General features: G+C 35.7%; 7 protein-coding genes and 2 pseudogenes across 7 annotated transcripts; 5 read left to right on the top strand and 4 right to left on the bottom strand.

The window, feature by feature from the left end:
• On the top strand, positions 2-2136 carry LOC104740185. Its single transcript, XM_010460719.2, has 6 exons — positions 2-143; positions 255-363; positions 516-903; positions 983-1637; positions 1754-1809; positions 1889-2136. The coding sequence occupies exons 1-6, from the start codon at positions 101-103 to the stop codon at positions 1922-1924; spliced, it is 1287 nt and encodes a 428-aa protein (XP_010459021.1). The 5' UTR covers positions 2-100; the 3' UTR covers positions 1925-2136.
• Positions 2207-3752, bottom strand: LOC104740175 (ubiquitin-conjugating enzyme E2 3). The gene is made up of 6 exons (XM_010460707.1): positions 3539-3752; positions 3027-3166; positions 2897-2922; positions 2715-2804; positions 2544-2632; positions 2207-2458 (listed from the first exon to the last, which is right to left on the bottom strand). The coding sequence occupies exons 2-6, from the start codon at positions 3149-3151 to the stop codon at positions 2336-2338; spliced, it is 453 nt and encodes a 150-aa protein (XP_010459009.1). The 5' UTR covers positions 3152-3166; positions 3539-3752; the 3' UTR covers positions 2207-2335.
• Positions 4452-8080, top strand: LOC104740165 (delta-1-pyrroline-5-carboxylate dehydrogenase 12A1, mitochondrial). The gene is made up of 16 exons (XM_010460696.2): positions 4452-4540; positions 4866-4945; positions 5048-5151; positions 5241-5308; positions 5391-5448; positions 5565-5678; positions 5875-5958; positions 6045-6149; positions 6235-6348; positions 6438-6569; positions 6654-6743; positions 6864-6953; positions 7038-7250; positions 7339-7449; positions 7527-7606; positions 7691-8080. The coding sequence occupies exons 1-16, from the start codon at positions 4452-4454 to the stop codon at positions 7827-7829; spliced, it is 1671 nt and encodes a 556-aa protein (XP_010458998.1). The 3' UTR covers positions 7830-8080.
• On the bottom strand, positions 8123-9781 carry LOC104740157 (probable inactive poly [ADP-ribose] polymerase SRO5). Its single transcript, XM_010460686.2, has 4 exons — positions 9120-9781; positions 8790-9034; positions 8584-8702; positions 8123-8488 (listed from the first exon to the last, which is right to left on the bottom strand). The coding sequence occupies exons 1-4, from the start codon at positions 9605-9607 to the stop codon at positions 8381-8383; spliced, it is 960 nt and encodes a 319-aa protein (XP_010458988.1). The 5' UTR covers positions 9608-9781; the 3' UTR covers positions 8123-8380.
• LOC104757021 lies at positions 11121-12366 on the top strand (annotated as a pseudogene).
• LOC104757011 (putative F-box protein At5g62660) lies at positions 13693-15694 on the top strand. Its single transcript, XM_010479704.1, has 2 exons — positions 13693-14701; positions 15603-15694. The coding sequence occupies exons 1-2, from the start codon at positions 13693-13695 to the stop codon at positions 15692-15694; spliced, it is 1101 nt and encodes a 366-aa protein (XP_010478006.1).
• Positions 15800-18534, bottom strand: LOC104740144 (microtubule-associated protein RP/EB family member 1B-like). Its single transcript, XM_010460677.2, has 8 exons — positions 18112-18534; positions 17327-17395; positions 17152-17238; positions 16951-17057; positions 16729-16865; positions 16562-16638; positions 16360-16473; positions 15800-16239 (listed from the first exon to the last, which is right to left on the bottom strand). Exons 1-8 carry the CDS (start codon positions 18217-18219, stop codon positions 16051-16053), a joined length of 888 nt encoding a protein of 295 aa, XP_010458979.1. The 5' UTR covers positions 18220-18534; the 3' UTR covers positions 15800-16050.
• On the bottom strand, positions 19488-20719 carry LOC104740134 (HVA22-like protein b). The gene is made up of 5 exons (XM_010460668.2): positions 20557-20719; positions 20440-20466; positions 20239-20361; positions 19789-20023; positions 19488-19705 (listed from the first exon to the last, which is right to left on the bottom strand). Exons 1-5 carry the CDS (start codon positions 20616-20618, stop codon positions 19646-19648), a joined length of 507 nt encoding a protein of 168 aa, XP_010458970.1. The 5' UTR covers positions 20619-20719; the 3' UTR covers positions 19488-19645.
• Positions 20935-22921, top strand: LOC104740126 (annotated as a pseudogene).

Raw genomic sequence — 23137 nt, 5'->3', positions numbered from 1 at the left:
ACATTTTTTTCAAATTGAGATCTTCAGTTTCCTTTTTTCTTCCTTCACCCACTCCAAAACAAAAAGACCAAAAACGTAAAAGAGGTTTCTAAGTTAAACAATGGAGAAATCAATGGAGAAAAGCGTGAGCTCTGCTGCTTCTGGTAACATAATCACCTTCTTGTTTGATCTCTCTGATTAGTGATTTACTCCCATTTCAGTTTTCGTATATTTCTCTGTTCTGATTCTGATCTCAATCAAAAACTTCTTATTAGGTAACTCAATCAACTCAAAGCTACTAAGGTATCCTCTCAGATCGGCTCTTAGATCCAAGGAAGGGAAGCCTCCTGTTCCTGATTTCTCTGCTTCTTCAGTACCCAGAAGGTATTTTCACATAAGTCAGTTTTTGATTGATGCAATAAACGAATTCTAGATCTGATCTATAGATTTATAGGAACTACAAATCATCTAGTTTGAGTTTAGCAGTTGTGGTTTCGTCTTATGAATATAGATATGTGTGGTTTGATGAATCTCAGGGGAAGAGTTGCTTCTGCTGTTAGTCAGAGCACTACAGTTCTTGATTTGTCTGGGAAGAAGAGTGTTGTTGATCGAACCAAGCTACCACCACCAAGAAGACTTTCGATTCCTAACAAGTCCACAAGCAACTCTTCTGTTAGATCAGTGAGCAGCAGCGTCACTTCTCTTTCGGAAACCAAACCAAAGAGATCTGGCATTGTTTCCAGGAGCTTCAATGAGACAACAACACCTGTCTCTAGTAATCTGAGATCGTCAGTGAATCGGAGGAAACCTGAAGATTTGTCTTCATCTACTTATTGGCTGACTCATATCAAGTTAGCTGAATCAGTGGCTAAACACTCAATCTCTCTTGGTTTCTTTAAACTTGCTCTTCATGCTGGCTGTGAGGTAAAACAATGAAAGCTTTGATTTTGGAATAAAGTTTTGATTTTGTTTAACTTACTGAGATTGTGTTTTTGGAATCTAGCCACTTGACAAGATGAGAGAAGAGCTGAAATCGTATGCTCGTCGCAATAACATGGATGGGCTTGCTGATGCTATGAAGGAACTATCTGAACTGTATCATATCTCAGAAGAATCCAAGCAGAGTCAGGTCTCTGAGACCAGTTCTGTTGTAGCTGAAGTAACAGATGTGTCTCTGAACAATAATGATAATGATGTCCAGAGTTCACTCTCCACTCCTGGTAATTCAAACATCACATCAGAGGTCACGAAGGATGATGCTTTGAAGGATTTAGCTGTTACAGAAACATCCAAGGATGAAGAGGCCTCGGAAACTATCCCACAAGAGAGCATTAGAAGTTCTTTGGACGAAATCAATGTGAATCAAGAGGTTGTTCAGGGATTGGAAGAAGGGTCTCGTTCATCACAAGATGGTGTTCCAGTCGTGACTGTTGTTCAACCTGTAGACAAGAAACGTGCAAGAAAGGAGACTGTTCCTAAGATCAACGAGCCAGCGAGGACAAAGAAATCATTAGCAACCAACTCTGCTAATTCAAGAACAGTTCCAATAAGCAAAGATGATAAATCTCAGAAGAAGTCTGAAAAGGTCACTAAACCCAGGACTAAGAAAGTTCAAGAAGAGGTTAAGAAGTCGACTAAGAAATCTACAGCTAAAGAAGGTAAAAAAAACAAAGCCATACAATGTCTTTGAAAAGCGTTTAAACGATCTTTCTCCAAGATCAGTGATTGCAATAAAATTTGTTGCTGATTGTTGTGTTACTGTTATTTTGTGTAGGTGGTGAAGTTACATCTCTGAAGCAAAAGAAGAAGATGGAGAACAAGGAAAACACTGTGAGTAAAAACTCGTTTAGTTAACAGGATCCAATCGTTTCTGTATTTCAAATAATTAACACAAGCTTTCTCTTTGCAGGTTAATGTTGGTGCAGGAGAAGAAATCCAGGTTTAAATGAAGAACAAAGAGGCATATCTATTTCTTCAACATATCTCAATCACTCTTTTTTCTTTTGGTTTGAATGATTTGTTCAAAGTACATAGTTAAATTAAACAGCTTTTGCAAGTTTGTTTTTTTAAAGTTTGGTTTGAAAGACAAAACAAATAGTATTTTATTTGCTTGCTTTGTAAGTGTGTTAAGTTTTATTTCAATGTTTCTTCATTTCATGTCTTCTTTCTACTGTTATCTGTGAAACTTTGATGATTCATCGTTTTTTTCTTTTTAGGCAAAAGATGATTCATAGTTATCATATATATATATTGGATAAAAATCAGGTTACAGAGCACTTAAGTCTTAGGAAGATAACTGCTACTAATCAAGCTCCAATTACTTAAATAGTCAATACAACAAACTAAATCATATATGTTACACATAGCTCAACTCCACGATCTCTCTTACTTTCCTGTTATATTCTCGTACATTATCACTGAACAACCTTGCAGCCTCTGCGTTCGCTGGTGAATCAGGGTTCGGGTCACAAAGCAAAGACTGTGTAAATAAAAGGTCTTGGTTAGTTTATGCAACGACCCCCACAATGCAAAATATGAAAAAAGGAGAAGTCAGAAGTCAAAACCTGAATTGATGTGAGTACAGCAGCAACGTCGTAGATAGGGCTCCATTGGTTTTGTAAGATATCCAAGCAAATGCTTCCATCTGCATAAACTGCACCAAAGTTCAAGTATCAAATATCAAAGTAGAAATTTCGTGTATGGTCTTTGTTTGTTAACTGAATGCTTGAGCTTACTGTTTGGGTGAAACATCCGTGAAACAAACCGAACAACTGGGGGTTTGTTCGGGTAATCCTCTGTGAACTGAAGGGTCATCTTGAAAGTACCTGATGAACACAACAGAATGATTAGTCTTAGCTTTCAGTTATAAATAACACATGACGAATATATGTTGCCCTGATGTATTCAAAGATGTTACCCCCATCCCATGGAGTGTCATCAGGCCTGCAAAATCAATGAAGTTAATCAGTAGTATACGCAGACAAGGATTTGAAGCATATATAGAAGGCAAAACAAAGATACAGAAACACATAAAGAAGATGTAGTACCCAAAGATGACAGCATTCCAATGCATGATATTGTTATCTTGAGGAGCTCCACTTATTCCCACAGGAGGATCTTTCTGCAGTCTCTTGAAATCCCACATTAGTCTCTTTCTCGCTGGACTTGTCATTGTTGCAACCTTAAACTGCATCAAATATACGAAAGATTTAAAATTCCTCTGAACTCTTCTCACAAGTATATGGTAAAGAGTAATAGCCTTTCACATGAACAAAGTAAGGACCTAATTCTTGATTAAAAGTTTCTACTTTTTTTGAATCCCTATAGAAGTAGAAGCAGAAACAAAGATCAACATTTCTATAACCTAAAGACCTAAAGCTTCAACAACCACTAAAACCCCCAAAGGGTCAATGAAAATTTCAACAAAAGGAAACAAGAATAACCCCAAACTTGTAAACAAGAAAGCATAATCGAGCATTCGTATATCAGATTCTACATTCATGCATGAAAAGATTCCATCTTCCGATGACAAGAATCAAACGAAAAAAAAAAAGCTTACCTTTAAATTGAAGAATCAATCGAGCAGGTTGAATCCGCAACACCAATAATTAGGGTTTATCAAATACTCAAAACCTTTGGATCAATGAAGAGAGAGCGAAAGAGATGATATGAAACTTATGAGTGGAGAATAGCTAAAGTAGAGAAGAAAGAAAGAGAGAGAGAGAGAGAGAGAGAATCAAAGTAGAGATTTTTTTTTTCTTTGTCTTCTTCACCAAAAAATAAACAGAAGAAATTAATGAAGAAAGAAAAATAAATAAAGATATATTTATTTCCAAAAATGAAAAGAAAGAAAGATTTTTATGTATTAAATAATATTTTAATGTTATTTTGAGGAAATTTATTTGTCGGTTAGTGTAAAGACAAACGTATACGTCAATGACTCAATGGCCTAAGCGGACGTGACTCAGCAAGCTCTCACCATTCTTTTAATTTTTAATTATATTTTACATTTATGTTTATCTTTTCAAATTCCCTTATTTGACCCCTGAATTTTATATGTTCAAGATCACTAAATTAAAACTATTGATTTTTTTCCAATTTAAATTTGAAAGAGTAGAAAGTATAAATAATAACATCTTAAATCTCTTATCTTTTTACTAATTTCATGATTAGTTTCCCTTTAATTCTTTAATTAACTCTTATTCCATTAGGGTTTGTAAAATAGCAATTAAAATATTATGGGTTAAAAAAGATATAAACATAAATTAAGGCGAAATATATGTAAATATCTAAAAGTCATTTATCTAATCTCTCTTTCTCTCTCGTCAATCAGGGGAAACACAAAAATTACTCCTTTTATAAGCAACATCACTTCGAAGAATTCACCATTTTTATTACCGATCTCACTCGAATCCTCTCCGCCATTGTCTGATTTGTTCATCTTTTTCTCCGTCTCTTCTGGATCTTACGCAATGTATAGAGTTTTGGCGAGTCGAGCACTCAGAGCTTCGTCTCTCTCTCACAAATCTTCCACCTCCCTTGCTTCTTTGACTTTCTCCAGGTCTTTTAATCTTCTGTTCATCTTAGTATTGTTCTTCACCTTTTGGGATTGCATGTTTTTGCATAAATTAATAGTCTTTTCATTTGTTTAAAATGATTTCTCTGGAGTTATATATAAAAAAGACAAAACTTTTTAGCAAGTTGGTGTTTTTAAAATCTAAGATTTGGATGATCGAGTTGCCGCATCTGCCAGTGTCTATGGGACTGAAGAAAGTTTTAGTTTCTTAGATGTTGAAATGGTTTGTTTTATATAATTATCAGATTGATGTCTGAATGTGATCCATTTAAACTTCAGCAGGATGACTTTGTGTTTTGTGTTTTTGCAGATTGAATCATTCGATACCTTTTGCTACCGTTGATGCGGAGGAGCTATCTGGTGCTCATCCTGCTGAAGTACAGAGCTTTGGTGTGTGTTTGCTTCTTATATTGAACTTCGAATGTGGTACTTATCTCTAAAGTGCTTTTGTGGAGTCTCTGAGCTTTTTTTACTTTCCTGTTATGTTTATAGTGCAGGGAAAGTGGATTGGATCTTCTAATCATAACACGCTTTTAGATCCTCTAAATGGAGAACCTTTCATTAAAGTTGCTGAAGTGGATGAATCAGGAACTCAGGTTCGAGCCTATCAAAACCTTTTTTCCTACTGCAAAGTGGTATCCGTCTCAATGCTAACTTTTTATCTTCACTTTGTTCTATGTTGCAGCCATTTGTGGACAGCTTATCCCAGTGCCCCAAGCATGGTCTCCATAACCCTTTCAAATCTCCAGAGAGGTATGGTTTTGCTTGGGGCTTGATGAAATTATTCATTTCTTCTTCTTGAGATACTAAACTTATGCTGTCATGTTTTATACAGATACCTTTTGTATGGAGATATCTCCACAAAGGCAGCTCATATGCTCGCCTTACCTAAGGTAACACTTACTTCTTTTTAGAATCTCGAGTATTGAATTCAAAACTTAAGTTTCCCAAATAACATGCGTACTGAGCTACTGGTTATTTGTTATCTTATACGTGTATGCACTATTAGGTAGCTGATTTCTTCGCGAGGTTAATTCAAAGGGTTGCTCCAAAGAGTTACCAACAAGCTGCTGGAGAAGTCTTTGTCACACGGAAATTTTTAGAGAACTTTTGCGGTGATCAGGTACATGAATCTCTTCACCATTTCTATCTTGGTTCCTCGTTATTAGTTTCAAACTTTATAACTCGTGAAGGATTACAAACCATAACTTTTTTTTGGCTCAAGATGCCTATTTGTACATTTCATGTGTGTGCCTAGCTTTCCGAAACTACAACTTTAGAATGTTTGTTTAATGATTTCCCACACTTCTTTTTATTAGGTGCGGTTCCTGGCTCGGTCTTTTGCAATCCCTGGAAATCATCTTGGGCAGCAAAGTCATGGTTACCGTTGGCCTTATGGTCCTGTAAGGCATTCTTCCTAGATGTTTGTAATTGGAGACAACTCTGTTTTGTGCTTTGTTTTGAAATCATAGATTTGTGTTTGGTGCAGGTAACGATTGTTACACCATTTAATTTTCCGCTTGAGATCCCACTACTTCAGTTGATGGGGGCATTATACATGGGTAACAAACCTCTCCTTAAAGTGGACAGCAAGGTATTAATTATACTTCACATTGATATTATCTTCCTAATTGTACTGGTTCCATCTGTTTGAAATAATATAAATGTTATTTGGATAGGTGAGCATTGTAATGGAGCAAATGATGCGTCTGCTCCATTATTGTGGTTTGCCTGCTGAAGATGTGGACTTTATTAATTCTGATGGGAAGACAATGAACAAGATATTGTTAGAGGTATTTGGTCAGGAATTGACAAGTCTATTGTCTCCAGAGCTTTTTAGTTGAGCTAATTTACTGTATTGTCTATTTGTAACTCTTTTTAGGCGAATCCACGGATGACCCTCTTCACTGGTAGTTCTAGAGTAGCCGAAAAGTTGGCACTTGACCTTAAGGGTCGGATCAGATTGGAAGATGCTGGATTTGACTGGAAAGTCTTAGGACCAGATGTTCAGGAGGTTTCTTATTATAACCTTCCCTTCTTATTATCCACAAGTCTCTTTAGATGTAATTGTAACCCTTGTTTCGGTCTCTAATGTCAGGTTGATTACGTTGCATGGCAATCTGATCAAGATGCTTACGCGTGCAGTGGACAGAAGTGTTCTGCACAGTCTATGCTTTTTGTTCACGAGGTTGGTTTGATCCTAAATTTTATGCTGAAGTTACCTTTGGATCCTTGTGGTTACTTCCAATTTCTTCTGTCTTTTTTTTTTTTTTCATTGTGTTTTCTGTTTTCTGAAAACTCTGAGCAGAACTGGTCAAAAACACCTCTTGTTTCCAAATTAAAAGAACTAGCGGAAAGACGCAAACTGGAAGACTTAACAATTGGTCCTGTCCTCACAGTAAGTTTCATAATTTCTCCATCTGCTAGTAATTTTCTGATGAGATTGTATCATTAAAACTTATTCTTTCACAATTGTTTCAAGTTTACAACTGAGGCAATGTTGGAGCACATGGAGAATCTGCTTCAGATTCCTGGCTCAAAGCTACTCTTCGGTGGCAAGGAATTGAAGAATCACTCGATTCCTTCTGTCTATGGAGCTTTGGAGCCCACTGCAGTTTATGTTCCCATTGAAGAAATCTTGAAGGATAGTAAAACCTACGAACTCGTCACCAAAGAAATCTTTGGACCGTTTCAGGTTAAACCGCGTATATCATTTGCTTTATCTGAATGATCTGTGTTTCCTAACTAATATACATAGCACTGTTTCTGTATCTGATATCCAGATTGTAACGGAATACAAAAAGGATCAACTTCCTCTAGTGTTGGAAGCTTTGGAGAGGATGCACGCTCATCTAACTGCTGCTGTTGTTTCAAATGATCCCATCTTTCTTCAGGCAAATCCTTTCACCAACATCATCAATCAATCTCTTTGTCTCTTTCCGTTTGATATTGATGTAACAAATCTGTTCAGGAAGTAATAGGGAACTCGGTGAATGGGACTACATACGCTGGACTCAGAGGAAGAACAACTGGAGCTCCTCAGAATCACTGGTAAGAGAAATAAAAACAATCCCAAATGTAACAAATCTTTCTTTTGTTTGTGAAAAAAGCTAATATTATTTTATACAAAAACAGGTTTGGACCTGCGGGGGACCCAAGAGGGGCCGGGATAGGGACACCTGAGGCAATAAAGCTGGTCTGGTCATGCCACAGAGAGGTCATCTATGACTATGGTCCAGTTCCACAAGGTTGGGAACTTCCTCCATCTACTTAGGAGTGGTGTATCCACTAATAATAAAGTAATCCCGTAGTTTGCTGTTGCATCGAATAAAAGTGAGGTTTTGTAGTTATCTCTACTAGTAGTTTCAGTGGGAGGGAATAAGATATTGAAACATGAAGTTTTCAACGGGGTTGACTTAGTTAAGGAGTTGAGGGATGAAGAGAGAGAGCTACAATTGTGAAACTCAAGAGGAACTATTATAAGTCCTCCAGAATCTCTGATTATATAATATTTATTTTTGTTCAGCTCAAGCCAGCAAATATATTATAATTTGAAACAAGAGGGAAAAGAAAACTTGTTAATGTTCTTCATTAATAATGTATTAAGACCCTAATCTGAACGATCTCTATTGAACAATTTTTTTTCATCACTATCATGGGGGGAAAAAGAAAAGAAATAAGACTACTCTAAGATCTTGGAGACTCCAAACATGACCATTTGTTCACCAGTCCTGATCCTTCTGGTGTTTTTGAAAGCAGACAAAGACAACCATGGCGATTGTGCCCTTGAACCAAGAAAAACCAAAGTGATCTGCAATGGAGCTTTTAGCGTTGTACTTTGTGTCCAAAAGCTTTGATGATGTGAACTAGTAATTTGTCTCCAGTTATACTTCTGACTCTTTGTATCAGTTCGCTCCGCGAGATTCTCCTGTTCTGTTAAATCCAAAAGGAAAGCAACAATTAGAATGTGAAATCACCAGAAAAAGACAATGAAAGTTAGAAACAAACAAACAACAAAAAACACTTACTTGTTGATCTTTGTAGTGTTTCTGAATGACAAGTATCTGAGAAGGAGATAGAAACTTTGACAATGCTTTGATCAATACAGGAAATGCCATCCATGGCGATCTCAATCTCTTTGCACTACCTGCAAAAACAGTAATAATAAAGTCAAAAAAACAAGAATCAAGAAGAACAAAGAAAAAATTCAAGATTTTTTTGAGGTTTTGCTTACGAGTTAAGTTAAAGGGAGCTTTGATGCAAACAAGAAACTCAGGCAAGACATGAGTGTTCATATGTGTACTCCACACAATGTACTTCTTGGGAGAAGCTAAATCATCAACACCAGAATCAAACTCTGGTGAACTCGGACATGATTGAATCGAGCCTTGAGGAACAATCTCTGATTTGCCAAGTAGAACTCTACAAAGCAACAAGAATCTCATCCCATCTTCTGATTCTGCAGCTGATTCCTTCAAACTAAACAAACAAACAAACAGAAAACAATAAATAAAAATCAAAGCTTTTCGAAATATTGAAACTTTTTTAGAACTCAGAAACTAACCAATCAAGAGGAGAGTTGTCCGGGGAAAGATACAATCCACGGCCATAAGAACCATCGTTTGACGGCGGCTGGCTAAACCCATACTCCAAAATCGTTTTCAGCTCATGTTTCGCGACGGAGCACCAACCGTACTTCACCTTAGCTCCTCCGTCACCTCCTGCGGCGTGTTTCGCGTGAACCGCCTCTTGAAAAATCTGAAAAGTCTTGAACTTGGCACGAGACCCAACGGTTCTGAATCCGTTACGGAGAACAGAGAGAATCTGGCATTGATCACCAAGACCAGATTTGCAATTACGAAAGATAAGATCATGAGCTTTATCTCCTTCAAGCAACTCCATTAGCCCGAGCTCGTCAGCAAAAGATGATGATGACGGTGGTGGATCAGCAGCAGCAGAATACGAATCACAGCTTCCTGATTCAGATATCGTTGATACTTCTTGCTCTGAATCATCATCAAAACCAGCTTCGGTTCTTACGTAATAATCCATTGATTGAAAAGATAGGAACTTTTTGGAATCAGCTTAAGAAAAGTTTGAATTTGTTTCTTGAGAGAGAGAGAACAGAAGAACTTGAGCTCCAATCCAAATCCAAAAGTATATATATAAAGAAAGAAAATAATTACAGAAATGGAAAAAAGAACCGCCTTTTGTTTCTGTTATTACCGTCGGTTTTGCAATTCTTGAATTAATAAAAATTAAATACTCGCAAGTTCTATTTGTCTTTTTCTCCGTGGAGAAGACGTAAACACATTAAATTACATTTTTTTTGTGGTAAGTTGCGGCCGCAAGCTGTTTTTTTTTTTTTAATGTTTTAAGCTTTCCTTTGATGGGTCTATTCCGTGTTGGGTTCGTTAAGCTGGTTGGGTTGGGGTGGCTTATAGTGAAATGACGAGACTAGCCTTTGAACCAAGTGGTGGGGTTTCGGCAGAAGGTGAAATGACGAAATTATACACCTTTGAATAATACTCTCCGTTTGCTTGTGGACGTTGAGAATGTGTGTATTTTGTTGGAGTCTTTATTCGAGAGACCAACACCGACACACGTAACACGTTTTATACGTAACCATTATCAATTTCTTAAATGATATTTTATAGGTCAATAATTTAATATAGTTAGAAACTTATGATTTCGTATGTTCATAACTAAATTAATCGATAAACAATGTGAATGTGATCTACAAATTAATATTGTGGGAGGGATTAAATTAGATTAGTTGTTTACTCACCTAATCAATATCTGTGCAACGGGACTTGCATCATCGCAATCAATATCTAAGTTATTATTAACATGTTTACACCTAGATATGTAACCCTAGATATATATATATATGATGTATCAGATTCAGAAGCCCATAAATAAACCATTGATAATTTGATATTGGGTCATACTTTTCATTTCATTAACGATATAGGCCCAGTTAATTATATTACATAATAGTAAAAATACTGTGATCACCCTCTCCAAACTCCAAAGTGATCTATATCTTATAAGACAAGGCACTAGACCATCATTGTCCTCTACTTCTATACTTGTCAGTTGTCACACCCTTAATTAGAATATATCCGTTTGCTTCTCGAAATTGAGAGTGTGTGTCTGCTTACAGAGGCCACGGCCGGCACACGTATTTTATACGTAACAATTTAGTATTTTATTTTCTTTAATCGAATTATTAGGTCAGTGTTTATTTAATTTAGAAATCCCATATGTCCATAATTAAATCATATATTAGAAGGGATTTGGCCCGTTAAAGCAAATAGAAACAAAAATAAAAACATTAGAAGGGCCGGTCTTGAGGAAAAAGCTCACAAACAAATACTGTATTTTAGTTATCACTGAACGACCCAACCGCCTCTCTAAGTTATAGGGTTTTAGATATACATAAGTCGCCTAGCTCTTTAAATTCCCTGCTCTTATATGATTGATTAAATTAAAGAATAAGGTTTTATAAATTATATAAAAGTTTGTGGGCGCTTGTAAATCATTAGACATTGTAATAAGAGTTATGGCTATATCTACAGCTCTGACTCTGTATTCTCAATGGAAGAAGAGGTCGTTAAAGGCGATGAGACGAGGACGAAGAAGAAGAATACGATCACGTGGAGACGATTTGGTCGCGCCGAGGGTTCCTTTGGATCTTTTGATCGAGATTCTGACTAGATTGCCAGCTAAATCGCTGATGAGGTTCAAGTGCGTCTCTAAGCAATGGTCTTCTCTTATCCGTTCTCGATATTTTAGCAATCGTTATGTTACGGTGGCATCCCAACCGCGACGACCTCGTCTATACATAAGTTTCATGGAAGAGGATGATGATGAGTCTGTACTGCTATCATTCTCATTCTCATCATCGTCTAGTAGTGATGAGTCTTTCGACCTAGATTTGACAATGCTAGGGGTGGGAGGACACTACATGGTGGCTCTTCGCGGCTTGATTTTATACAACGTTTGCGCAAAAGCGTGCATCTATAATCCCACCACCAGACAAAGCGTAACCTTACCGGCCGTCAAATATCATAACATGTTTATGTTTGCTGAAGAAGATTTAAACTAAGGAAATTAACTACTCTTTGGGACACGATCCTGTCCTTGATCAATACAAAGTAGTCTGCACGGTTGTGCTTTTCTCAGACGATTTTAAGAGCTTAACTTCGGAGCATTGGGTCTTCGTACTAGAAGCGGGAGGTTTCTGGAAAAGAATTCAGTTTGATCTACAACATCATAAACCTACAATATCCGGACCGTGCATCAACGGAGTTATATATTATCTGGCTTCTACTGATATATCTAACCATATCGTTTTCAGTTTTGACGTTAGGTCTGAAGAGTTCAATATGATCCAAATACCTGATGTGTTGCATAAAGGTGGTGGGTCATTGTATTTTATAGATTATGGTGGAAAACCAGCTCTTTCTAATATTGCCGATTTTAAAGAAAAGGGTTTTTCTGATTTATGGATCTTGGAAGATGCTGGAAATTGGTCGAGTAAATCTCCGGGTTTGCTGCAGCCTTGTCAGATGCATTTAGTTGATGACGTTGACGAAATTGATGTAGAAGGTGCAACTTCAAAGGGCGAGGTTATCATGTCACCCATACCGTGGTGTTCCCCTTATTACCTTCTCTATTATGATGTGCAAAAGAATCATCTCAGAAAGGTTAAAATCGGAGGAATACGGGACTGCTGCTGGTTTCGTAACTCGTACAGTTATGTCGTGATGGATAATTATGAAAGCATCATGCACTTGGAAATTTGAATGCCATTACTTGGTCTAAATGATTTATCAACAAATTTTTTTCTTTACATTTTCAGAATACAATGAAACTATTTATCTTTTATTTTATAAATTTTAATTATTTTTATAATGGTTTTTTTTTTTCTTTTAGGATTATCATGCGGTTTAAAAAAAATTCATGAACGTCCAGTTGATTGCATGCAACTGCTAAAATTAAGGCCATGAATGGAATAAGTTTTTTAAATTGGTTTTTAGATTTTAGTTTTTTGTTTTTAAAATTTTTGATTTTTGGTTTTTGCTAAAAAGTTTAAAACATTTTTAAAAGAATAACAATAATTGAAAAATGAATGAATAACAGTATTTTTTTAGTGTAAACCAATTTTATAAAATCTTGAATGTCAAAAAATTAGATTTTTAGAAAAACTAAAACCAAAATCTACTTTAAATCTTGTAACCATTCAAGGCCTAAACATAGTAGTATTTGTACCTGAATGTAATTTATGAGTGTATAAGCAAAACACAAAAGTTTTGACTAATAACAATATATAGGAGTGTGTGTAACTAGGAGATATCCCGTGCTTTAAACATGGATCAACATTTTTTAAAAATGTATAATATAATAATTAAAATTATTATTATATTTCTTTTTAAAAACTATTTTGTTTGAGATAATATTTATTTTTATTGTTTCGTCAATCTATATATGTTTATTTGAATACTAATTATTTTAGAATATTATAGTATTTTATTTTTGATGTATATTACAATTTTATATTGTTTGTTTGTTTTATTTGCATCAATATTTTGTGAAATATAAAGTAGTAATTTTAATATTATAATTGTGAGCAAATAAAATTTATTAATTTATTAACAATATAAATTTAGTTTTACCAACCCGTCAATGTGTAAATTAAGACAAATATTTTTTCCATAGAATGAGTAATATATCTTCGTTTTAAAAAATTCAAATCACATCATATGCAAAAAAAATCAGCATATTTATTAATCATAATTATTACATAAAAGTTCCAAACAGTTTGTAAACAAAAAAAAAAAGAGATAGGAGAATCATAATTTGAAATCTTAATAAAATATTTGAAATCTAGTTATTAAAAATAATTTTATTGTCTATTTGGATATAAAAACCATTAATGATAATTTACACCCAAAAAAAAAGAAAAAAGAGAAGTCCTTCTTATTGTTTTCCTTAAAAAAATGTAAATATATAGAAGTTTCCTGTTCCTCAATGATCAAGGAGTAGGTTAGGTTTGATATATAAGTTTGTGAGCGCTATGAGTTAGACATATAAATTACAATAGTAACTACGCGTTTGTTTTCATCCTTTCGATGAGGTCTTCGAAGGTGATGATGATATTGAGAAGAGGAAGAAAAAGAAGAAGAAGCGGAGTCAATTGGGTCGCACCGGAGATTCCCTTGGATCTTTTAGTCGAGGTTCTGACTAGATTGCCTGCTAAATCACTGATGAGGTTCAAGTGCGTCTCAAAGCAATGGTCTTCTCTTATCCGTTCTCGATATTTTAACAATCGTTATCTTACGGTGGCAACCCCACCGCGACCACCTCATCTATACATAGGTTTCGTGGACCAGGACGATGGTGAGTCTGTCCTGCTATCATTCTTATCATCGTCTAGTAGTAGTGGTAGTGCTGAGTCTTTCGACCAAGACTTGACAATGATAGGGGTGGGGGGAACCGAGATGGTGGCTCTTCGCGGCTTGATTTTATACACCGTTTGCGCAAAAGCGTGCATCTATAATCCCACCACCAGACAAAGCGTAACCTTACCGGCCGTCAAATATGATAACATGTTTATGTTTGCTGAAGAAGGTTTAACTAAGGATATCAGATACGTTTTGGGATACGATCCCGTCCTTGATCAATACAAAGTAGTCTGCACGGTTGTGATATACTCAGACGATTCTGAGAGTTTAACTTCGGAGCATTGGGTTTTCGTACTAGAAGCGAGAGGTTTCTGGAAAAGAATTCAGTTTGATCGACATCATAAACCTACAATATTCGGACCTTGCATCAACGGAGTTATATATTATATGGCTTCTACTGATATATATGACCATATCGTTTTCAGTTTTGACGTTAGGTCTGAAGAGTTCAATATGATCCAAGTACCTGATGTGTTGCATAACTTTGGTGGGTCATTGAATTTTATAGAGTATGGTGGAAAACCAGCTATTTCGAATACTGCCGATTTTAAAGAAAAGGGTTTGTTGGATTTATGGATCTTGGAAGATGCTGCTGGTAAATGGTCGAGGAAACCTCGGGGTTTACAGCCTTGTCAGATGCATTTTGTTGATGACATTGATTACATTTATGTAGAAGGTGCAACTTCAAAGGGCGAGCTTATCATGTCACCCAAACCGTGGTGCTCCCCTTATTACGTTCTCTTTTATAATGTGCAAAAGAATCATCTCAGAAAGGTTCAAATCGGAGGAATACGGGACTTCTGCTGGTTTCGTAAGTCGTACATTTATGCCAAGCTGGATAATTATGAAAGCATCATGCACTTGGAAATTTGAATGCCATTACTTTTTTTTTTCTTCCCGGGTCCAAATGATTTATCAACATTTAATTGTTTTTGCCTTATAATAATACAGTGAAACTATTTATTATAAAATTGTCAAGCCAGATATCTGTTTTTTTAATATATTAATGATACAATGAAACAATTTATTTATTTTATACTCCCATTTATTTCATAATACAAGATGTTCTAGAATTTTATTTTATTTTATTTTACATATTATAATATGTTTTCAAGTTTCAAAGCAAATTATATATTCATTTAATTTTATGATTATTTATATTTATATTATGCTATTTTTTTGTGATTGGTTGACCTTTTAAAAAATAACGTCTTAGTTCTTAATCTACGTATTTTTCGCTAATTAAAACATCCTATGTTTTGAATCAGATAGAGTATTTCATAAATTTTAGTGATTTTTAGCATGTTTTTTTTTCTTTAGGTATTATGAGGTTTTAGAGAATTGAACTCCCAGTTGGTACATACAATTGTTAACAAACATAAACACTGTAGTATTTGTACCCGGTTGTAATTTATAAAAGGTACCTTTGAGTGTATAAGCAAAAAAATAAAGTTAATCAACTAACAACAATAGGACTATAGTGTAGTAAGACTAGTAATTAGGGGTGGGCATTTAAACAGAACCAAATCAAACCAAACCAAATCAACCGAACTCAAACCGATGTCTTAGGGTGGTAGGTGCAACTCAAATCGGGGAGGTGATCTTAGCTCCCAAACCGATGTCTTCCCCTTATTACTTCTCTATTATGATATGCAAAAGAATGATTTGAGGAAGGTTGAAATCAGAGGAACATGGGATAGTAAGACGTACATGCATTGATGGGTAGGAGAGAAAGCATCATGCACTTGGAAGCTTAAATTTACTTAGAACTATATACTGTAACTATTATGTAATTTTAATTTTACATATCGGAACACATTTAGTAAAAACATTTTGATACAAATAAAACCCATCAGATAAATCTTTCAAATTTAGGACGGAGCAAATTCGGTTCGGTTCACTTTTAAACAAAAAAACCGGTTACGGTAATATTGTGCAAAACACTCTCTCCGACTCCAAGTGATCTATCTTCTAAGACAAGGCAATGGACCATCGTTGTTCTCTACTTTTATTTATCAACAACTTTTAAGTTTGGGTCTCTGTTGCTGCTGCTTCTTCTTCTTCTTCCTCTTCTTCTTCTTCTTCTTCCTCTTCCTTTCCTTCTTCTTCATCAGCCTCAAGTCCCAGAGACTGGTTTAGGCACTCTTGAGCTTCTTCTAGTGCAGATTCATTTGCATCGGTTGCATATAATATCTTCTTAACTGCTACCACTATCTGCACATATTGTGTGGTTTCAACAATACATATATTGTTCAGATTCTCAATGATTTGAGTTCAAACGAAGAGAAACAAATACATTAAAAAAAAAAAAAAAGGTGTTGATATTGCATTTACCGGAAGATCCTCGAGTTCAGGAGTCTGACAGAGTATCTCTGTGTCCCGGAGCTTAGAGAAGTAAAAGTCTCTTTCTTTTTCCAAGAGATCGACCGAGACCTTGAGATCTTCTATCTGGCATTGTCAAAGAAAGTTTCATTACAGGTTCGTTTTCATTAACATGAAAATAATTAAACCGAATAGTTAAAAGGGAGCTGATTACCTCCTTTGACAGAGCTTGCACTTCGGCTGATGAGTTGCTCCCACCTCCAATTGCATGTGATTTTACTTGCTTGGGACCTAGGTGTTATAATTTTCAACAACATTGAGAAATTTGTAAATTGGATAGGTAAGCAATAGGATAAGAGAAGCTTAAATCAAATGGCTGACCAGATGGTTTGTTGGAAGTAGTCACAGGAGGATGATGATGCATATTGTTTGTTTGCAATGACTTTGAGATCTTACTAGATCCCTTTACACTTTTCTCTCTGCCACCTCTTGATCTTCGTTCAACTGGATTATAATTCCTATAACGATGAAGCCATTAGAGTGCCGTTAAAAAGACTTTTAGTTATAGGAAGTCAACAAGGAAGGTAGAGAAGTCCATCATACTCATTCATAATGCCTCCGTTTATAGAATCGCAAAAACGCTTCAGCCATTGTAGAAACTCCAAGTTGTCTAGTGGTCGGCCTTTGACAAGCCTGTTGACTTCCAATGGCTGATGTATTTCCCATCAAGACAAGCAACATTGTGAGTGTTATACATATTTTGAAGCCAATAAATAGCACACACAGGCAAAGGTAAGAAATTACCTTTGTAATCTTCAATTTGGTGAAGACTTCTTGCATGACCTTGTAGTTTTGAATCATCTCGTACTCGTTCTTTGCTTCAAAATTAACCTAAAAGTGAGAGATTTAGACCGCTCTGCAAAGAAACAAAAAACGATTGCAAGAAACAAAAAAAGAGATGCCGAGTGAAAAAAATCACCTTGTGCATTGGCACAACTCCTGGGAAGGTCATATCCAACATTTGACATTGCACAGCACCGGATGCAGCCTATCGAAAACCCACACCATAGCTACTTAGATAAACAAACAGTCTCACAAGCAAGACAAAAATCAAACAGTTTAAATGCTTGTTTAAAAGACTATAAACTAAAAAAAAAAAGTCCTGATTAAAAGCAATATCTAAAGTAATGAAACTGCCCCCAACACATTTCATAATCATCTTAATGATCATTGAAGCCTTTTCAATAACAAAACTGACAAATGTGGATTCATACAACATACTCTTCTGAAAAGCCAAAAACTTGAAACAAACAAAAAGAAACCGATCAACAACTAGACAAATGTGTTGCTTCCAATAGCTGAAGCATTGATCAAACAGAACCATTTTCAGATATATACGAGAAACTGAAACAAAAAGAATTCTTTTTTAGACTGTCAATAGCTCACTGGTTTGTATGGAATCAGGAATCTCAATTCAAGAATTCAGAGTGAGAGGAGGTCACCGACAAAAATCTTGAGAAACACCAATCAAATCCTATATACCCCCAGATCAACAACAACAACAATACATATCTTGTCATAAATCAAATCGTCTTAAGCCACCGACATTATCAAAAGAAGAACCTTTTAGACCAAAAGGAACGTCCTTTATGAATCAATTCATGGACAATGCTACACAATGAAGAAATCACACAGATGCAGATACGATAGACAAAAATCCAAACCAATCAAAAAAAGAAGAAGAAGAAGAAGAAAGAAAGAAACCTCTTCGATACGAGAGAGATTGAGATGAAGCCTGTCATTGATCCAACTCAGAATCTCATTCCTTCCAACAAAGTAAGCACTATCCATCATCCCAATGTTCGTCGTCATTTTCTTGAATCCTTCTCTCTCTAGGAACCAAAAAATAAATAAAATTAAAAATCCTCTCTTTTTGTTGTTTCTTTCAATTGGGAAACTCAGATGCAACGCAATGGAGAGATTAAAAGGGAAAAAGAGAGAATCAATTAGGTTAGGTGAAATTGAAAACCCCCCACAAAAATTTAATTAAGAAAAAAAAAAATTTCTTTTTAAGAAAAAAATTTGATTCGATCTGTTTTGGGTTTTGTTGCTTCTTTGGAAGAGAAAGAAACTGAAGCAGAGAAAACGACGGAGAAGCAAAGGTCTTAAAACAATAGAGAATTGAGGAAACAAGTGATTTTAAAATTTTAAATTTAATTAAACTTATTTTAGATTGTTTGTTGAAAAAGCAAAAAAAAAAAAACTTTATTAGACATTTAGACTAAGCATATGGGTTTAAGAGTTTTAAGCTATGAAATAATATATTTTTAAAGAAAATAAATAAAGAAAGAAACGATTTTTAATGTAAGAAAAGGATGCATTAACTTCTTCTTGGTTCGTTTCGGTTACAGCTAAATGTCACAATTTATAACGAATGGCTGATTTGGACTGTAATACTAATATGTAACGCCTTCTCACGTGGGGTTTGTCTTTTTAACTTACTACTACTAGTAACATGGTATTATATATTCATTTTTAAGGTAACATATAACAACACTACTTTCTTTTTTGGAGTTGTGTGTTGTATATAATTAAATGACTAATTTTAATACGATATGTGTAAGGTAGAAAAATCAATTTCTTTTGTCAAATAATAGAATAGAAAACCGTTTTAATATGACAAAAGAATTTGATGTTTATACATTTTTTTTTTGTGAGGATGAAAAAGAAACATTGTATTTATTTCCGTGACAGGGCTTCACATGTAATGAATTAATAAGCTATGGTAACGTGGATAGACACACGAATAAATCTTTAGCTACTGCAACTAGTTTGATTCTTCTTTTCTCTTTACAGCTCTCTATATCATTTTGGCCTTACCATTTCTGCTTCTTTTAAAGGTCCTCTCACTTCTGTAAACTATATTTATTCGAAGTGGACTAATTAGTATAAATATATGGAGCTTGGTACGGCATATTGACTCAAAATATATAAATCTATTATGTGCCCGTTAGCTACGATACCAACACGTCAACTTACTGCCATAGTTGTCAATTAATTGAGTTACATTTAACTAGTCCAGAGCTATTTTAGTTTTCGCTAATATATATCTGCTCTGGTCTTATTACTACACGAATATATATATAAATTATCTACGCAGAAACTTTTATTTTGATATTATAAAATTCTCCTCTCAACAGTTACAACAACTTCATAAGACTCGGAAACTAAAAAGGAGAAAAAAAAAGAAAAGTAAATGATACACTAGTCACGATATTCAAGATACAACCAGCATGAACTAGTAGCTATAGGTGTCATCAAAGGCCGAGTGACCAACGTATTTTGCTGATGTATCCACCTGAAAAATGAAACAATATCAACAAACTGAGTCTCGGTGATCAAACATTCAGGTCTCAAACAGGGGTTTTGAAGAGGTCATACCGAGCTCACAATCTTCTCTTGAGGCGCACCGGAATCATTTGGCGGAGTAAATCTGCCAGCCGCTGCTCCTAAGTCACCGTCATCCTTCTTGGCTGGCACGTACCAGACATTAACAGTATGTGGGCTTAAAAGGAATGAACGCACATAGTGCTCGTAGAGATAAGCAGCGCCGCTCAAGCCCGGTAAGACCAACCAACTTGTTAGGGCTAGCTTAACGTAAGGATATAGTGGGATCCTGATCATACCATAAACTTTGGTTAGCTCGAAACCTGAAGCAACTTAAAGCATCTTTCATGGAATATTATTTTCGGTAAATCCAAGACATCGATATATCATATATCACCCGCTATACAAGGACTAGAAACAAACAAACATATATACAACCCGACTCTGTTTGCACAAGTAGAAGCTTGCACATCAAGTAAGCTTCAGGCTGTGTTTTAAATTTACCATTCGATGAGCCCGTAGAAAGTGAGCTCGAAGAGTTTGATAAGTGAATAGAGTGCCCAATACGTCAACCATTGCTTGTCGTCTCCTTGAGTTCTCGACTCTATTGCCCTCACTGATGCGTATCTGTATAATAACCCAAAAATGTTACCAAGAAGAAGGGCTTAAGATTTGGTATATTCTCAGGCGAATAAAGGGACTTACAGAGGATAAACCAAGCTAATCACAGGTCTGCAGCACAACAAGAAGGATCAAATTAATAAATTTAAATAAAACGAGAAATCTTCATAAGCAGGCTTAGTATATCACTTGTCAAATTACCCAGCGATGACATCGAAGTTCTTAAAGATGACTTTCACTAAACTTCCGATACCGGAACTCATCTTTGCTACCGTCGAATTGTTTTTTTTTTTCTTTTCTTATCTCTTTATCACACTCTCACACCACCGCCTTTTGAGTTTTTTTAGCTTTCTCTGTTTGTGCTTTTGGACGACTTCAGTATATGAAGTGAGTAGGGCTTGGGAACACGTGTCCGTGACTATGAGAGGAGTCAAAGCGTAATTTAGCCACGTGGCTTGATCTGCAAGCTGAATAAGTAAAGCTGGTGGTAGTTTCCTGACCGTTCGATTTCATCAATCTCACAATTCTCAGTCCTGTCACCTGTGTTCTAATAAAAGTGTTCATTAAATACGAAATTCAAAATACATTTAAACTTAATCCAGTGCATAACGTGCCACTAAGCTCGGTAGATAGATAAGATAATCACTTATCGTCAGAAAAAGAGTTCACGAACATATTTTGTACCAGTGCAAACCTCTCTCTTTCTTCTCTCTCTAATATTTTTCAGAGAGAGAGGCTCTTATCTTTGATCACCGTCCGACATGTTTTGTCGGTTTTTATGTCCGGATGAAGTTCGGTATCGCTGTAAACATGGCTTTCTGTTGCCGTGTTCTCGTGATTCCATCTAGCCGTTCTACCCTCGCCGTACGACATGTTTTGTCGGTTTTTATGTTCGGATGAAGTCTGGTATCGCCGTAAACATGGCTTTTCCGTTGCCGTGTTCTACCCTCGCTGTCCGGTTTATCCGCCTCCTTTCCAGCATCGACTGGCTTCTACAGCAGTCTTGGCTGGTTTTCTGTTTTGTGCCGGTGTTTGATCCGGTTTTCGTTGCTTTTTCTGTTTTCCTTTTAATAATTCTCATTGGGAGGTGTTGGTGATACCAGTGAAAGCAATCTTGCTTTCTAAAGCTTTTTATTCGACCTACTCTCTTTTGAGCTTCGATTTGTAGGAATAATTACAGAGATTTGAGTTTTAAGTTGAAGAAAAGAAGTTGATTCCGTCGCTTATTAACATTGCCTGAACCTTTTTTGTAGTCTTGCATTTTGAAAGGGCTTTCTTTGGCACATATATGCCTTGATATGTTTAATACAATATATTCCTCTTGAGAAAAAAAAAAAGCTCGGTAGATAATGACACAGAAGTAATTTATTGGGGTTTTGTGACGATTTGTCGAGTTTGAGTAACAAAGTCCAAATGATTATACACGTTATGAAGACTCTTCTCCAAGCAAGTATGAGATTGATGAGTAAGGTTGTTTGACCAAGCTATTTAATGTTTTTTTCCCACTTGGTCTAATGTATAAAATTCACATAATTCAAGCAATACTCAAGTCCAAAGAAGACGAAGAAATTGAGAACAAAGTTATACTCTATGAATCATTCAGGAGTCCTTACAGCAAAAGGATTGAGTTAGCCCTCAAGCTTAAATGAAATCCATACCTCTTACCAAAACAAAAGCCAAACCCTTCTCCGGTATAACCCGGTTCGCAAGAAGATTCCGGTTCTCGTCCACAACGGTAAACCCATCTCTGAATCCTTGTTTATGTCACTGAATACATCGACGAAACGTGGAGCAGCGGTCCAAATCTTTTGCCCCAAGATCCTTACAGAAGATCTAAAGTCCGGTTTTGGGCTAACTACATCCAATTACACGCGAGTAAAAATCTGATAAACCCTAACTTTTGATCAAATTGAACTTTTACTGAATTTTTCTTGTTTTTCTTGTTGCAGCTTTACGATGTGGTGATAAAAGTGGTGAAAAGCGAAGGAGAAAAGCAAGAGAAAGCTCTCACAGAGGTGAAGGAGAATCTGAGAGTCATAGAGAAAGAAGGGTTTAAAGAGATTTTTTTCTGACACTGATGGTGAACCAACGGTGACAAACGAGACAATGAGCTTCGTAGACATCGTGATATGCACTTTGTTTACAAAGGCATACGAAGAAGTTGTGGGTCTGAAGATCGTTGATCGAGATCAGTTCCTGGTGTCTATGGTTGGCTCAATGACAATGCTATTAACGAAACCGACGTGGTCAAAGATCTAAAGTCTTCCTTATGAACAAATCCTAGAGATTCTTAGGATTTTCAGGCAGATATCTCTCTGCCGTCCCTAACTTACATTTCTCTGTCAAAAGTAATGGATTGCTTGCGTGATGCTAAATCCTCTGTTTTCTTTCATATGTTAAAAGTTAAAACTCTGTTTTTGGATTAGTTACAATGTACTAATTACTATTGGGCCTACAAATTTAGGAGCCTATATTTATAGACTATTTTGTGTAATCAGGCCCAATTTTATGTGTTTGGTAATTGTTGGATGCAGATTTTGAGTCCGACCAGAACAATATATTTTCAAGTTTGAGCAAATAAAATATGTTATTAATTTTATATTTTTGGAAGTTTGAAATTCAGCTCAACAATTACACAAACTTGTTAGTTATTTCTTGGAAGATCAGCTAGCGCAAATCAAATTAGTTTCATCGAAGATATTGTGCTAAATTGTACATATTATATCATATATAAAGATGTTTTGCAACATATTTTGCCGGTGTACAAAGCAGATATTTTGCA

This window comes from Camelina sativa, chromosome 2 (assembly GCF_000633955.1).
Source record: "Camelina sativa cultivar DH55 chromosome 2, Cs, whole genome shotgun sequence".
NCBI classification, from domain to species: Eukaryota; Viridiplantae; Streptophyta; class Magnoliopsida; order Brassicales; family Brassicaceae; genus Camelina; species Camelina sativa.
Note: the sequence above shows the minus strand (reverse complement) of the source record. Positions and strands in the feature narration are given on the sequence as shown.